General features: G+C 44.0%; 2 protein-coding genes across 3 annotated transcripts; one reads left to right on the forward strand and one right to left on the reverse strand.

Moving 5' to 3' along the window:
• The first annotated feature begins 757 nt into the window (after nt 1-757).
• dyl (transmembrane protein dusky-like) lies at nt 758-16063 on the forward strand. 2 transcript variants are annotated; one of them, XM_018102774.3, is made up of 3 exons: nt 758-1295; nt 10899-11180; nt 13688-16063. In XM_018102774.3, the coding sequence occupies exons 2-3, from the start codon at nt 11115-11117 to the stop codon at nt 15461-15463; spliced, it is 1842 nt and encodes a 613-aa protein (XP_017958263.1). In that variant the 5' UTR covers nt 758-1295; nt 10899-11114; the 3' UTR covers nt 15464-16063. The 2 variants fall into 2 exon arrangements, with proteins under 2 accessions (XP_017958263.1, XP_089115005.1); XM_089258879.1 differs by lacking the exon at nt 758-1295 and adding an exon at nt 9813-10015.
• Nucleotides 16064-16192: 129 nt separating this feature from the next.
• On the reverse strand, nt 16193-17195 carry Fdx2 (Adrenodoxin-like protein 2, mitochondrial Ferredoxin 2). The gene is made up of 2 exons (XM_018102749.3): nt 16872-17195; nt 16193-16787 (listed from the first exon to the last, which is right to left on the reverse strand). The coding sequence occupies exons 1-2, from the start codon at nt 17015-17017 to the stop codon at nt 16448-16450; spliced, it is 486 nt and encodes a 161-aa protein (XP_017958238.1). The 5' UTR covers nt 17018-17195; the 3' UTR covers nt 16193-16447.
• Nucleotides 17196-17354: the final 159 nt, after the last annotated feature.

Genomic DNA, 17354 nt, shown 5'->3' on the forward strand with positions numbered 1-17354 from the left:
CCAGATGAAACAATGCATTCGATAATTGAAAACAAATGAAGTCATTTAATTATTTCCGCTAGGCTGCAACAAAGGTCAACGCCTAATGATGATTTACTCAGCCCATTAAAAAGACCAAAAACTGTCGCCCCAAACAGTTAGCTGAAGTTAGTTGGGCACATTATATCATTAGTGATTGCATAACGTGGCCATAATTTAATTTTCCAATGCATTGGCCAGAATAACAAGCAAAAGACTTGGACAAATGGCAAATGAATCAGCCGCATCCCTTTATGAATAACAATGGGAATTAGGCAATCGCGGCGACGCACTCGACGTCATCCGTTACCTTGACATGACGACGACGACGACGACGGCGACGACGGCAGCGAAGACGAAGCTGCCAAAAACAAAAGCTCGCAGAAAGCGGACTGAAATGAAAAGTAGCTGTAACGGGTTCGCAGTTCGACACGAGGGGCACGAGGGACACACGGGACACGAGGCTCGCACTCGGCTTTGGTCGGGGCGCCATCAGAGCAAGCGAGTTGCCGAAAAACCGAATGGCTGACAACGGCATATTTTGCATTTGACTAGAGAAACACTCTCCCACATTCGCACTGCTCGCGCGCTCTTTCGCTCTCACGTGCTCTCGGCTCTCAGCTCTCAGCGCTCTTGGCGTCGGCTGCGACTGCGCTGGAGCGAAGCGGCTGCCGAGCGAGCTAGCGAGCTGCAAAAGAGAAAGGGGTCAAAACTTTCACGCGATATAAAATCTTGGTTAGCGATACGGCCCAGCCGCATTTTCATTTCAACGTTGTGTGCGACGAGTCAGTGTCTCTGAGCCAGAGGTGCGACGCTGCTGCAGTGCATACATATATCGATACCGATACCGATACCGATATATCGAGTACCGATCACTCACCTCGTCCTGAACACTCACTCCACTTGAGCTACATTCGCGTTCGAGCCGCGCTCGCGTTATCGACTCTCGATCTCTCTTTCCTACTCTCTGTGTGCGAATACATTGAAAGTGTTATCAGAATAAAATAGAAATAGAAAAAACAGACGAGCAACTCGATTTGCTCCTGATATATATATTGTGCGAAATCTGAACAGATATTGAATACAGTTGTGGAAGCTGGCTCAGACTCCAGCCATATAGCCAAAGGCAAACGTGATCAACGCTCGACGGCAGCCGCAGTGCCATTCACTATCTCTGTCTATCCCTCATCTCTCTATCTCTGTCAAGCGCAAGCAACCGGCTCGCTAAAAAGGGATTACAAATACGAAACACCGCTAGGGATTAACACTAATCGAAGGTAAGACAAATGACAGAGAAAAGAATTTCGTCTAATTGGCGAAATGATATAAAGAACTTTATTTATAGACTTGAAATTACCACAAATAACTTTGAGAAGCTCTTGATAACATTTATAATTATAATTAAATAAATAGAGGAAAATAACGAATTTTTCTAATAATTGGATTGGATCTAATATTGTATATTAAATTCTATAAGTGCTGCAGAGTATTGAATTGAAATGCCTACCAAAACAGTAATGCTTAGTATTATCATAGGGATATTGTAATTATTTACGATTATTATTATATAGATTGTAAAAAATGTCTAGGGTCTCTAAATGGCCAAGGCACAGCCGTAATAGAGAAATCATCATTATAAAGGATAAAGGAATAATATTCTTACCTACTATTTCCCAAAGCAGTATCATTTAACTGTCTCAAATGTACTCTTCCATTATTCACCCGATTTCTTCACAATTTCTTGAGGCAATATAGGCTATACGGTCCACAGTCGCAGCTAATTATGAAAATGAAGTTTTGTCAGTTCGGCTGCTCCGTGGCTAAAGTAAACCGATTTCGAATAGTTGCAAGCACAATTTACAGCTACTTTCGATAGGTGCCGCAAATACTTGCTGCCTTGCAACGAGTTCTATGTGTGCAACGCATCCGAGTCAAGTTGGCAAACGAGCTTCTCTATAAAAAATAATTATAATAAAAATAAAAATAATAATAAAACCGCAGCTCCATTTGCGCACAAAAGCGTTGCAACATTTGGGAAAGAAAAGCAAAGTGTTATTTTTTTGGTTAGTCACAGCTACATACATATGTGTGTGTGTGTGCGTGTGTGTTTGTAGATTTGCCTATTATTGAGAGAGCAAAAGAAAGCAGACGATAAAACTTTCGTCGAGTTGCCTTGGCGTGCAATACGCGGAAATTATTAATAACAAAAGAGCCGTACTTGCCACACACACACACACACACACACGCACACCTACAGCCTAAGAGTCACTGCTGAGCCGTGAAGCAGCGGCATTTCAGACTCTTTTTTTGTTCATTAGCTGAATTTGCATAAATCTAGGCAATTTGGCAGCCACCCGCTTAGGCCAGAGCAGACGCGTTTCTTTAATGGAACTGGAACTGACAGTGGCACTGGATTTGGAACTGGAACTGGCACGGGAACTGGCTGCGAAAAGTTCTCGTCGCGTTTACTGGTGAAATTTTCATCGCGTTTCGCGCGAATGAAAGTCTGAAATTGACTTGTGCCGCTTCTCATTTGGCGCTGCCGCTGCCGCCGCTGCTGCTGCTGCTGCAGCTAGTTGTTGGTGGCTTATGCTGGAGCTACAATTGCAGTTTTCCACACATGTGTCCAAGAGTGTGTGTGTGTGTGTGTGTGTGTGTTTGATTAAGCTAGCGAATTGCTTTGTTCAAAAACTGCTCCACTTTGGCGCACATGAAAACAATTTCGCTTTGCACACACAGACAGACACACACACAGACACAGACACACACGCACACAGACGTTGGCAATTCGTAGATACTTTCGTAGCTGCAACTGTTTTGCTACAGCAGTCAGGCACGCGTGCTTGTATTGTGCCTGCACTTACCTGGCTGCCTGCCTAGCCGCCTGCCAAGTGGGTTGCGCATACGCAGCGTGGAACGTCAGCCAGACGTGCTGATGCGGCTGCTGCTGCCGTTGCTGTTGCTGTTGCTGGCACTTGTCATTTGCCCAAACATAGCACTGGCAATACTTTTAATTGATTCCACAGACAGACAGACACACACACACACATACATACATGCACACGCAGGTGAAAGAAGCTGCGCCACTTGCAACGATATAATTACTGGTTTACTGACTGCAGTTGCTGCTGCTGCCTGTTGCTGCTGCCTGCTGCTGCTGCTTGCCTTGGCGACAATTTTAAATTAACGGCAATTGTTTTTGCCGCCTGTACAATTTTCACGCAGTTTTTCCAAGTCAGCGTGAACAACAACAAAAAACTTTCATTGCTCAGACTTTGGCAACAATTGCTGTTGTTGTTGTTGGCGCGCTGCAGCTGCAACATGGCGGCTTTATGAGCCTCCATTGACGTTAAAAGCAAATGTTTAGAATGCGCAGGCATGTCTTACCCACAACAACAACAACAACAACAATAACAACAATTACGCAGCTATTTTCGAGCGGAGTCTGGGATTTTCTCCTCTCTCTTAAAATGCGAGTGCCGTAAAGCAGTTAGAAACTCGTCTACAAGTGCGATTAGACTAAGCAGATAAAGTAGACTAAGCAGACTATGATTAGCAGTTAAACTAAAGCAACTCCCTGCCTCACTCTCACATTGAATCCAAATGCAAATCGAAATGCAAATCGAAATCTTTAACACCACAAAAACTCATTTGAACTTCGGCTTTCAATTCAATTGTCGGCTTGATTAAGCATAATCACATTTTCATTTGATTTGAATGCTATTCAAATGGGCTGAGGCAGCGGGAGTGAACTGCATGAGTGCCCCTCGCTGCAACTGTGGCAAGTGAGGCAGCCCGCTGACAGCAATTGTAAAGAAATGAAAACCACTTTCTTTGCATGCATGCCACAAACTACGCCAACACCAGCAACAGCAGCAGCAACAACAACAACTGCAACCCAAGTCAAGCCAAGCAAATTGCATGCGTCTTGTGGCTGGCCGGGGCAGGCAAGCGGAACACGCCGACGCCGACGCCGACGTCGGCAGCTCGAAATTGGGTCACTAATTATTTCAGAGCAAAATGCAACCGGCCCCCAGTCGCCGTTGACGTCTCAGTCGCAGTCGGCGTCCCAGTGCAAGCTGCAGCCGCAGCTAACGATGCGTTGCGAAGCCACGTCGAGGATATGCCAGCTACATTCGCCATCTCTTTCTCGCGCTCATCTCCCTCCTTTGTTTTCTTTGTTGTCGACTCTCTTTTGTGCCTGACTTTCGGCTCTTTCACTGCGAACTGCAGCCGGAAAGTGCAAGCCCTTGAGTTTTTACTTTCATTGCAACGACAGCAGCAGCAGCGGCAGCGGCAGCGGCAACAACTGCAGTCGGATCGGGCGAGTGTGGGGGGCGGTGGAAGGCAGGGAAGCCAATGAAACTGGTTTTCAGCACATTTGCCAAGTTCCAAGTGACCAAGTCGGCAAATGCATGTCTATGTCCATGTCCGCTGAACGGGCCTTTGCTCTTGGTTTGCCTTCGCCTTTGTACGGTTTACCGTTAAACGAAATGGAAAGTAAATGAATGGAATTGCATGGCATGTCATGAAATGGGAGGGAGGGAAGTTGTAAATTATGTTAATTGTGTCTCGTTTCTGCTGGGGTGCACTCCAATGGCCAATGGCTGCTTATCGCCGGATCCTGACTAACGGCACTTTGCTCAACTCATTTGGCATGTTTAGTGGCTGCCTCTTCCTCTTCTCCTTGAGCTGCTGCTTCAGCTATTGTCGTTGCTGACAGTGGAGGCTATCTTCAATCAGACAAACGAGGAGAAATCTAATTGGACACCAAAAGCTGACAGCACTGATCTAATAGATCTAATAGATCTCATATGTATGCACAGGCGCACACATGCATATGCATATGCACATATATGTACATATATATATGTATGTGTGATTGTCAAATTGTAGCCCATTTGTCGCTCCATTTACCATGCGGCTGCATATCAGAATACTATATGTATGTATGTATATTCAAGCGCGCTTTTCACTTTCCCTATATTTTGCGATAAATGCGTTATCTTGTTGCTTTTGTTGTCTACGCATATGCGAAAAATTTCACGCAAAGCGCTGGAAAAACTGAGTGAATGGATGGAATGCCTGGCAGGCAGGCAGGCAGGCAGGCAGCAGGCAGCCGCCGGTGGCATGCAACAATTTACTTTCATTTGCCGTGCATGTCTGGGCGGAGAGTTGACTGCAAGACTGCGGGCGCCTTATCACTTTTTAATTGTCGCCAAACTGTCGCGACAACAACAACAGCGCCAACAACATGAAACTGGAGCATAGAAAACTAATTGTCTGCTCTATTTTACATAATGCCGAGGCGCTTAGCTGCGGGCATTTGTGAAATTGCAGCCAAGTTTGTTGCCTAAGTCATTCGTTTTTTTAGTAGAAAAAAGCAATTGATAGCCTTTTTTTGTTTTTCGTTACATAAATCGTTTTATTGGCTGCTTAATTATTTTTTTGTTAGCAATTTTGATGGCCATAAAGTTTATTACTTTTGTTTTATAAAGATCTTTAACAATTATGCTGGCATGCGCTCAGCTCACTCGGGCACTCGGACACTCGGACACTCGGCCCAGTTCCAGCGACACGACAATTGCCCTTTGACAAAGCTATCCGAGATGTGGACAAAATCGTTACTTAATAGCTATAAAGAAACTGAAGAGCGAGCACATACCAAACTAAATGAAATGAAACGTAAATTGCCCCTTCACTGGCCAGCCACACAGCCAAAAAGAGACAACAACAACAACAGCAAGAGCACGAGCAACAACAAGCATGTGTAAAACCTTGGTGGTTAACATTTGTTTTGTTGTTTGCTTTTCTTTGGCGTTAACAATTTCACTTTCACAGCATCCCAACTCGACTTAGATATATGTATATGTATACACATACACGTACAGCTGGCTCGATAGAGACATATGTTAGTGCTTAATTACGCATGGGGGGGCCACAATTTCTATGCCACAATGGCAAATAATATCGATCATTTACCACAACCACAAATGCGCATGTGTGCGTGTGTGTGTTGCCGTTATATTAAAGAAGCAGCAGACACACACACACACACACACACACACAGCGAGCTCACAGCATCTGCTTGGCAGTGAAACTTTTACTTAGCAAGCAAAAGCCAAAGCAGCAATCGAATTGGTAAACAAAAACATTCCAACACATAAAAATTGACAAACGAACAAAAAAAAAAAACTCTGCTTTGAGTTCTGTTTTGTTGTGTGTTTTAAGCAAAGCCCGTGCCCATTGTCTGCTTTGGGGCTTCATCTCTGCTTAGCTGGGCTGGGCTGGGCTACGCTCAGCAAAAATTTGTCAGCTTCAGGCGAGCTCAATTAAGCAAAATCTATAGCTGCTGTCGTAAGCTCCCCTCCCCCTTCCCCTCACGATTCGGATGCTGGACATTTGTCTTGCCAAAAAGTGTGCGGCAGTGGGAATTTGTGAAAGCGTTCAATTAATTTAATGGAAATAGCCAAGCCAGCTGATGTTGCTGCTGCTGCTGCTGGCTGCCAAAAACTCATCAAAAGACGCAAAGAAATTAGCTTTATGTTACATCAAATGCATTTTATGGCTTGGCTAATTGACAGCGACGGAATGCGCTGGCATGCAATAAACTAAATGATAATTATAGATATATAGAGATCGATATCTGTGGAGATAATGCCCAAGTCTTGCCAGTTGGCATTGATTGCTGCAATTCGTGTGTCACCGATGGCAACAAAAGTCAGATGCTACTCAATATCCGGCTCATCTAGCCCAAATTGCTGGTCATCTGCGCACACCACGTATATTATCAAGAATTAGAACAAATAGTCTGTGTGTGCCACAGTGCAGTGGTTCACCTAGTTTCTAGTCAACGACGACAACGACCAGTCAAGGAGACAGCTACAATTGTCATTTCAATCAATAGACGGACGCCAAGCAGAGCTCCCTCTGCTAAAGCAAACAAACAGCCCACAAGCAACGAACAGTGAGCAGCAGGCAACAAGAGCAACAACTTTTCATTGCATTTTCACTAGCTGCTGGCACTTTTCACATTATTTAATGTTTGCCAGTAACAAAAGACTTGGCAGCTGCAGTTGAGGCGGCCGCTAAGCTAATTAGACAGGAAGACCGAAAAAGCATTTCTTTTGTTTGTTTGATTTTTGTGTAGAGGCGGCGATAACGCGTGCGATAACGATAACGATATGTAGAAATGCCTGTAAGCAGAAATTTGAGTGTGTTAATTAAAAAAGAAAACAAAAGGCAGTAGCAACAGCAGCAACAACAGCAGCAACAGCAGCAGCAGCAGCAGCAGCAGCAGCAGCAATGCCCTTATATGAAAAAGAGATGCCAGACGAAAGCTCGCTGGGAGTTGCGCATGGCAAACGTCAACTTTCACTTGCCTTATGCCAAACAACCACAGCAACAGCAACAGCAACAAATAACAAGCCAAGTCAGTCATCAGCATCAGCCGCAGTTACACATTACTATAAACAACAACAGCAACAGCAACAGCAACAACAATGACAATGACAACAATAACAATGTTCACTTAAGCTGAGCGTGGCTCATCATCCAAATGCCAATCAGCCACAAGAGCTGCCTAGAAGGCATTCCTATACACTAACCATAGAGGAGTATGTGGACTATAAGCACAGCCAGATAGATTCTCTAATAAATATTTATATAGATATGCTTTATGGATATATGTATGTATATATGTATGCTTACTAGATAGTTTATATACTTGATATTAAAAACGATATTTATCTTTATGTATGTATGTATGTAGAGCCTTATTTATATAGAAATGCTGATATTATTCTTAGTGACATTTAGTCTTATGCCTTCTGTAGGGTTAGTCTAAATTAACAACTGAGTCAGTGTATCTAATATGCGGCCTACTATCTAGACATACATATATGTATATACATATCTCAATAGCTTGTCTAATTTAGCGATGCGTTGATTTGATAACGAATCATTTTGTGGTAGCTGCGCTGGAGCAGCAATTAGCAAAACACAAAGAAAAACAAGTAAGAAAGCTCTAGTCGAGACTGCTCGACTACGAGATCCCCTGAACCCCACAAGGAACTGATATTTCAATAATAATTAGCACACACACACACACACACACACACGCATATAAACAAATATACGCACACACATACACATACAAACAAACACACGCATACACACACACTCACATGTACAGGCGATTGCGCTTGGGTTGCGCTGCAGTGTGGCAATAATAGGAGAACTTATTTGTTGAATAATTTAATTTCTAGACGTACGATCGTAATGAAACTTTCAGAACGTAATCATGATGTTTAAATGTATGTGTATACCGAAGCACAAGTCTCTAGTATTTGATATACGACTTTTACAAAGATGAGGGTGAGGGGGTGGATTTAGGGGTGGGGGGTAAATTTTAACAAAAACCGAAATTGTATAAAATTCATCTTAGTATACATTTTAAATTTGGAGACTCTAGCTTGAAAGATGTAGGAGATATAATTTTTAAACTGATCTTCGATAAGGTTTTTTATCGATAAAAAAGTATCGGAATGAGTTATCGTTTTTTAGTGATAAACTCGATATGCGCGTGATAATTACGGACATTTTAAAAAAAAGTTGAAGTCTCTAGCTCTTATATCTTCTGAAATCGACGCGTTCATACATACGGACGGACGGACGGACGGACGGACGGACGGACGGACGGACGGACGGACGGACGGACGGACGGACGGACGGACGGACGGACGGACAGACAGACGGACAGGGCTAAATCAACTCAGCTCTTCGCCCTGATCAAGAATATATATACTTTGTGGGGTCTGCCACGCCTCCTTCTGCCTGTTACATACTTTTAACAAAACCATTATACCCTGATTTCCCATTTTCAATGGGTTCAGGGTATAAAAAAATAGAGATGAAGAAAAAGCCAAAAATTTCGCTGCTTGTTAATTGCCAAATTTGTGTCTTAAGTCTTTCGTATGCAAATGGGGAGACAGCTAATTTTTTGTTTGTTTTTTTTTTTTTTTTGCTCAGGTGAAAATAGTCGAATAGGAAGAAAGTGAAGCAGTAGCAGCTGTACAAAGCACCGTTAAACTGAGCAGCCCACACACACACACACGCACACACACACACTCACTGTGGTCAGCCCCATTCATTAAAGTTCTTTTGGGAGCATTGCGTAACGAGCTAACTCGGCGTTTGTTTGGCTAGGGTCAAGCGGCGTTGACAGCGCTGCCAACAGCTAAGCAGCGACGCAGCGTCCGTTACTGTCTCAGTGGGTTAATAGTACACTTGCTCAATGGCAGCTTGCCGACTGGCTATCTGGCCAACTGGCTAGCTGACTGGCTGGCTGGCTGACTGAGTGACTGACAAGCCGGTTTTTATTTTTAGCTGGCGCGTCGATTTATGGCCAAGGCTTGTTAAAACTCCATTTACATGGGGTGTGCTCTTGCTCTTGCTCTTGTACACGGTGCAATATGATGGGCTGCTGCTGCTGCTGCTGTAGTTGTTGTTGTTGTTGTTGTTGCCATCTGTAAAAGTAAAACTGCCCGCTACAACATTCACCCAGGCAGCCCAAAAATGAAAAAAAAAAAACTCAACACTCAGTCAAGTGAAATGCGACGCAGACGCCGCAGTCGCCGCTTACTTCTTTTCATATATATTTTTTTATGCTCCGCCCCTCACTCGGCCACGCTCCGAGCATCGTGCGGCAGCCGGCGCGGCAACCTGAGCTCGGCTCGGCAGCAGGCAGCAGTCAGCCAGCTTCAGTTGGAGCTGTGTGAAAGCTGCGCCTCAGATGCGATCGTCAGTCGGCGCTGAGCTCCGTCGCTCAGTCTCAATCGGCAAGCAGACGCAGACGCAGGCGCAGCGGTAACGTCTTCAACTCTCAAGATCAATTCCAAAGTCGAAGTCGAATTCGAATTCGAAGCAAGCGCGCGGCACGTGAAATGTTTAGCGAATGTTAACATAATGTTAATGCTATGCTAGGCCAAACTGTAAAGTAAGCAACACGGAATAAAAATACAACACAAATACAACTATAAATACGAATTCAAATACAAAATCAAATACAAAAACAAATACAAATTAATGGGGCCCATCAAGTGGGGCCAACCACTGTGAAGAAAACTTGCAACTGCGTTGGCGTTGAGGCTCGTTGTCGTAGTCGTAGTTGTTGTTGCTGCTGCAGCTCCTCGTTGTACTGTTATAGTGAAAATAGAAAGTGGTTCCTGTTTGTTGCCCGCGAGTTTTCATTTGCTTTACATAAAATGCAGTTTCGGCGGCACTAAATGATCGCGCGAGAGTGTGTCTGTGTGTGTGAGTGTGAGTGTGTATATCTGTGTGATTTTATTATATATATGTATAGTGCCATTTAAGTGCTGTTCAAGTTATGAGCATCAAGCCATTAAGCGGCTGTCATTAATTATGGCTTGTTGCGGCTCTAATGTCTAAATAAACACGAAATATAGTGTTAAAAAATTATTTAATTTAAAACTTAATAAAAATATTTCATATATTAAAAATATATTAAAGCAAAAGTGGTTTCAAAAACTTTGTGTTTAGTGTGTAAATTTACTATGGATGCAATGGATAATATGCGATAAATAAAATAAATAAATCCAATTTTAATTCTATATTTATAAATATGCATACATTGTTTTTTATGTTATGGATGATGACTAAAGTAAAAATTAGACAAGGTCACCGAGAATATGCAACACCCTGTATAATATGCTGTGCATATATTCTGTGAATGTTAATGTTAAATGCACAGATCGAATGTGACTGTTAACAGAGTCGCTATTCCATTTAGCTCATGCAAAAGTTGAACTGTTTGGCTGCATTGTTTACCCTTGTTCCCCTTTCTATTCTGCTACTTACAGAAAGAGACACCAAAAGATCAACAAACCCGAGAAGAAAGCAGTGAGAAACGCAAAGAGACGAACAGCAGCCGCAGCTTCAGCAGCAGCCGCAGCAGCAAAGATTCAAAACAAACAGTTTTGATCTTAACTGATAGAAAGACCAGATATTCGGCACACAGAGATATATACATACTTGCAGGCTATATAGTCGAGCGGATTTATATAGCACCAATAAAAATGGGACACTATACGCGACACAGTTGCCTCTTGGCCTTAGTCTTGTGCCTGGCATTCAACACAGAGGTAAGTGCCAAACAGCTGTCTGGGAAGAAAGTGTAAAAAGATGAGTCTTACAAACGACAAGTTGAGAAAAAAAAAGCAGATCTCTGTCCGATAGCCCAATCAATATGATTCCAATTCAATTAGGAAACACCAAACGCTATACAGTTAGAGTGGCCCACTTCCAAGCTGACAGCAAGCGAGCGCGCAAGTGACAGAGCGAGAGAGCGATAGAGCGTGCGGCGTCTTTCATACATATGCAAACCAAGCTGTGTAGCGGATCTGCTCACTTTCGACGCGACGGACTACCGTTTATCAATATCCAATTCAATTCGAATGCAAATCAGTGCGAGTGTCCATTGTGTGGCATATTGATGGGTTGATCGAAACCTAAAAGAAAAACGCTCAGATGAGCTGTACTGCTAGCGGTATAATAGAGATCGATGCGCAAGCAGAGGCGGATGCAGAGGCAAGGAGCGAACGAAGCACGGCAAAGCGCAAAGAACAACAGCAAGTGCGCTGCATTCGCACTGAACGGCACTTTGTGTGCTGTTGATCAATGCAATTCCAAGCAGCGCCAAGAAGAAAACCGAGTTAGTGAGCGAGAGCGAGATAGCGAGAGCTTAGCTGAGCAGCAGAGCTGCTAACAGTTGCTAACGATAGCTTTCAAGAATGTGAAGCAGGCAAATGGTAATCAATCAAAATAACAAATGACGAGCATAGAAAAGATGGGGAGAGAGAATGAGAGCTTAGCTTAACAGTGGTGTAATTGGCCATTTAACAGCGTGCAAATGTTAACACCAATCAATCAAAAGTACAAAGGGTCATAGCAGTGGCGCTGTTAAATATTTAACAGCAATATGTTAGTCAGACAATATTTTAAACGGCAATCAATCAAAATGAGGAATGAGCATAACAGAGAGAGCGTAGCTTAACACTGGCGCTGTTAAGCGTTTAACAGCGTGAATAATGTTAGCCAGCGCAACGGCAATCAATCAAAATAACGAATGACGACAATAAGAGAGAGCTTAGCTTAACAGTGACGTTGTTGAGCGCTTAAGATTTAGCTTTAACGTTAATTAATCAGAATTACGAATGGCCATAGGATTTGAGGCTATGTTTTTTTTCCAAGTTGGACGCGCTTTCCTTTGAAATAGAAGACTTATATGAAAACGTATTTAGCCACACATATGCGAACATGTAAATCAATGCAAATTGCTTATTTATGCAGCCATTTAAGCTGCATCAATCACATGCACACAGAGAATGAAAGAAACAGAGAGAAAGAGAAAGAGAGACAGAGAGAGACTTATGCAGAGCAAGTATCTCGCAGATACAATCGCGAGTCACGGAAAACTCCAGCTCCAGCTCTAGCTCCAAGTGCAACTGCAACTAACTGGACAGCAGTTGGCGCTGCGTGTCTGTATCTGTATTGGGGCAGCGAAATTGCAGTTATGCTCTGATTTGTACCAGTTTTGACTTTCTTGTTTATAGCGCATTAATACATTAAGATTGCTATATTATTCATTTAACGCCAGATTTCTTCAGCTGCGAGTGAAACGCTTCAAACAGAATAGGGGGAAAAACTGCAGCCAACAGATTCGTATTGAGACGATATTAGAATGGATTTACGTGCAGTCAGCTACGTATAAGAAGAGATGCTCAAGTTTAACTCTATTTTGATATATAACGCATCTTTTATCTGGTTTTCATTTGCTTGCTTGCTGTTCGTGGTCATTTCACTTTCAAAACCAACTCACGACATCTCGGACGACAAAAGATATCCAAAAACGAGAAGAAAAAAAATCAACAGCGTCATCGTCTTGAACTTTCGATTTTCGTTGGGCTGAGCCAGAGACACAGCGTTACATCCGCTTTCCGGGCATAGCCAGAAGAAAGAAAGAAGAAGAAGAAGAAAGAAGAAAAAACAGCTATAAAATTATGAGCCAAATGTGAAACGGGAATGAAAAAGATACAGTGAAAAGAAAGCGACGCAATCGAGTTACCAAGCCGAAGAGTGAGAGAGGAAGGAGGAGGGAGAGAGGCGACAGTGTAAGGGAGTAACATGGCTGTCATGGCTTATGCTTATGCAATAGGCCCTGCTTTCGGCTTAGGTAAACGTGCCTCGCTCCACTCGGCCATTCAATTTCAACATAAATAAATAAACTGCGCCGCAATTTTCAACGCTCTGGCACGCTTCTTTCGAAAAAGGCGAGCTTGTCGCTTGTACTTTGGATTTCGATTCGAATTGCATAAGGCGTCGCAAATTAAATGACAAAATGGGCAGCCAAGCATGCGCATCAGCTTTTCCGCTGACAGAGTTTTCAGATCTTTTGCAATACAATGAAATAAATTTCTGCTGAAATATCTGGAAACGAAAGCAATTCGTTATGGGGACTCGATAAGAAAGTAGAGCAATCTTAGCTATGGGTTTACTGGGAATGGGTTCAATGTATAGCTAGGCTTACCTTGCCAAGATTTACATACTTCGCAAATATTATTGATTTTCCTTCTCTGCTCTCCCAATGCAGCATCTCTCCGTGCATGGCGATGCATCACACATTGAATCAGCCGCGCTGCCATTGGAACACAGAGCTGGCTATGGACCGCCAGCGCCTGCACCCATTTACGGCGCACCACAGGGACCCCTGAGCACCGCTGGCGCTGGCCCCAGCAACGATCTGTCCGAGGAGGCCTGGCCGCTGGCCAGCACCAATGACAGCCCGCAGATCAAGCATCTGCAGGTGCAGTGCGAGAAGACACACATGCGCGTGAACATTGAGTTCGACCGGCCCTTCTATGGCATGATCTTCTCGAAGGGCTTCTACAGCGAGTCCCACTGCGTGCACATGCAGCCGGGCACGGGTCATCTGAGCGCCACTTTTGAGATCTTCCTAAATAGCTGCGGCATGAGCAGCTCGGCGAATCACAATGCGGCTGGCTATGGTGCACCTACTCCATCGGGCAGCTATGTGGAGAACACCATTATTATTCAGTACGATCCCTATGTGCAGGAGGTTTGGGATCAGGCACGCAAGCTGCGCTGCACCTGGTACGACTTCTACGAGAAGGCAGTCACCTTCCGCCCCTTCCAGGTGGACATGCTGCACGCCGTCACAGCTAACTTCCTGGGCGATAATCTTCAGTGCTGGATGCAGATTCAGGTGGGCAAGGGACCCTGGGCTTCCGAAGTGTCGGGCATTGTGAAGATCGGACAAACAATGACCATGGTGCTGGCCATTAAGGATGACGAGAACAAGTTCGATATGCTCGTGCGCAACTGTGTCGCTCATGACGGCAAGCGTGCTCCCATTCAGCTGGTGGATCAAAATGGCTGTGTTGTCCGGCCCAAAATCATGAGCAAGTTCCAGAAGATTAAGAACTTTGGTCCCTCCGCATCTGTGGTCAGCTTTGCCTACTTCCAGGCCTTCAAGTTCCCCGACTCGATGAACGTGCACTTCCAGTGCGTCATTCAGGTCTGCCGCTACAACTGCCCCGAGCCCAAGTGCGGACCCGGTCTGCCTGGTGGCGAGTATGGACTGCCACAGATCGGCGGCAATGCGCTCTCCGAGGAGTACGGTCCACCAGAGGCCTACGAACGCAATGACTTTGCCTTGGGTGGTCTGCCTCCAGCAGCTTATCCCGATCCACGCCATCCTGCCGATGCCAGCGGCGCCTACTCTGAGAATCAACCCGACGTTGTGCCCTCACCCCAGGCCCAGACCTCAGCGGTGACCACAGCCGAGTCGGCGGGCAACAATGCAGGCAGCGGCCCAGCCAGCTCGCAGGCGCCACAGGCGCAGCCACAGCAGGGCAGCAACGAACTGGGTCTTCCACCGCCACCACTGCCTGGCCAGCCTGGCCAATACAGCACCGTGAAGCGCAAGGATGAGCTGAGCGGTGGCAATCTCGTTTCCCTGGGTGGCCGTCCACGCTCCGTTGAGGGTCTGGATGATCTGCGCGGAGTGCGCCGGCGTCGCGACACAATGGAGATTGTGGTCAAGCCAAGAATCTACAAACGTAACGCACAGGAGATGACCGACGTGAACACGAGTCGCATCATTCAGGTGGTGGCACCTGGCGATGTCAACTTTGCGCTCAACAGCAATGCCAGCAACGAGACGGTGGTGATCCAATCGGCGCGCTCAGCCGATGCCGAGACCATTTGCATGTCTGTGCCCAGCTTTGTCGGTGGCTTGGTGATGCTGTTGCTCGTCCTGGCTGTGGCCTCTCTAGTCGCCGCCTTCCTCTTTGTGCGCGTGCGCCATTTCGATCGCAAGGGCGCGGGCATGGCCTATGTCAACTAAGTAGAAGGCACAACAAACACACACGACACACACCACACCACACCACACACACACGCATACACACTAGGTATCCATGGCACCATCATTAGCACGGCGTGAATTGAAAACCAAATCAGTTTTATGTGCACCTCTATTCATTTCACACTTCTAATTTCTAACTTATTTATTCTGTCTCATGCTCTGCAACATTTCTTTAACTATTTATTATTATTATTTTAATTTGTTTTTTGGCTATTTATTGAATTGTATTTTCGTATGGCAACGATTCGCCTTATCTGCATAATTCTTTAGTTCTTGAACGATCGAAACGAATCGAAATAAACGAAAATTGTGACGTAATTTTGCTCATTGTCAGATTTGTTAAGTTTCAGTTATACATAAATAATTTAAAAAACAAAACAAAAAAAGCAAAAAAAAAAGAACTATCTAAATTACGAGTTAAAATGGCACAGCGGATAAAAAACGAAAGAAAATAAAAAATCAAAGCTGAAAATCGTTAACAATAAGTTAATATAGCAGATGTATATATTAAATTATTTATTTATTACTTTATCTGATAGCTGCGAAATAATAAAAAGTTTACTTTTATTAAAACAAAAACGTGTCTATTCTTACTCTTGTTGGGATCTGCTGAATATATGTATGTATGTGTGACAATCCTGAATTCATAAGAATGCTGAATTTCCATATGTACATGTACAGACGCATACATAGCGAAGTTTGGGCATATTTTATGAAAATTTCAAATGTACTCTACTTATTTATTTACAAAACACATAAATATTTACAATTCTCTCGTTTTACAAATTGCCAATCAATAGCATACAATTAAAATTCATTTATGCAAAAAGTCACTCTTAATAAAAACCGCCTGAGCCTTTGTTTGTTTGTACAACAATTTGGGTTGAATAATGGACTATGAAATATGTTAACTATAGCGAATAGCACTCAAAAAATCTAACAAACTTGATCAGTGGAACACATTTACGCTGCGCGTGCGTCGTTTATTGTGGCGGGAACCTGAACTTCCAATCCGTCCATGTCCTTGGTCAGTGTAATTTGGCAACCCAATCGGGAGGTGTCCGTTAGGTCGTATGCCAAATCCAGCATGTCCAATTCCTCATCTCCTGGCTTTTCCGGCAGTTTTTCATAGTCCGCCTCTTTGAATATTAAATGGCATGTGGAACAGGTCAGTGTGCCCTCGCAGGCACCAAAGCCGTCCAGATCTACGTTGTTGTTAACAACGACGTCCAGCAGCGAGTCTCCCACCTTGCCTGAACTCTTTATTTTCTCGCCGTTTGCTCTTACGAAGGTCACATTCACACTATATCAGAGACACAGAGAGAGAGAGAGAAAGAGAGTTTTTTAGTTTTCCATTGGGCGTGTTTATTTATTAGATGCCACTTACACATCTTGTTGCCGCAGCGCCAGACCCAGCGAGAAAGTGCGCGTGAAATTTGTTGCTGCTCGAATTTCGTTGCTCAAGCAATTTCGTATGTAAGCGTTACGCAGCGACAATTTCGCTGCATTTCTGATTGTGTTGATGACTAGCATTTTGTTGTATGCTTGCAACTTTTATCTAATCAGTTAACACCAGGCAACCACGCCCTTTTGTAGGACAATATAGGCGGCTTTATTAAATAATAACAGGAATTAACTGAAAATTTATGGGGTACACGCAACAACTCTCTACGGTAAATACTCGAGGAAACTGATAGCTGACAGGTGGAGGCAATCATATGGTAAAGATAGAGCTGCCAGACTTTTATGCGTTTTTAGTGCTGCCTAATCGTTAACAGTGGAGCCGCAAGCACTTGTGTTGTTAATGCTATTTTTGTTATATAAGCTCTCCTGTGAAATTATCTGCGATATCTGTAATTAAAATGTTACA

This window comes from Drosophila navojoa, chromosome 4, assembly GCF_054131105.1.
Source record: "Drosophila navojoa isolate 15081-1374.11 chromosome 4, UAZ_NAV_1.0, whole genome shotgun sequence".
Taxonomy (NCBI): domain Eukaryota; kingdom Metazoa; phylum Arthropoda; class Insecta; order Diptera; family Drosophilidae; genus Drosophila; species Drosophila navojoa.

Bases quoted from the DNA above. Each gene is read 5' to 3' on its own strand.
- dyl (XM_018102774.3), top strand. From the start codon at position 11,115: ATGGGACACTATACGCGACACAGTTGCCTCTTGGCCTTAGTCTTGTGC. The intron at 11,181-13,687 runs GTAAGTGCCAAA...CTCCCAATGCAG, and splicing joins GCCTGGCATTCAACACAGAG to CATCTCTCCGTGCATGGCGA.
- Fdx2 (XM_018102749.3), bottom strand. From the start codon at position 17,017: ATGCTAGTCATCAACACAATCAGAAATGCAGCGAAATTGTCGCTGCGT. The intron at 16,788-16,871 runs GTAAGTGGCATC...TCTCTGATATAG, and splicing joins GCGCTGCGGCAACAAGATGT to TGTGAATGTGACCTTCGTAA.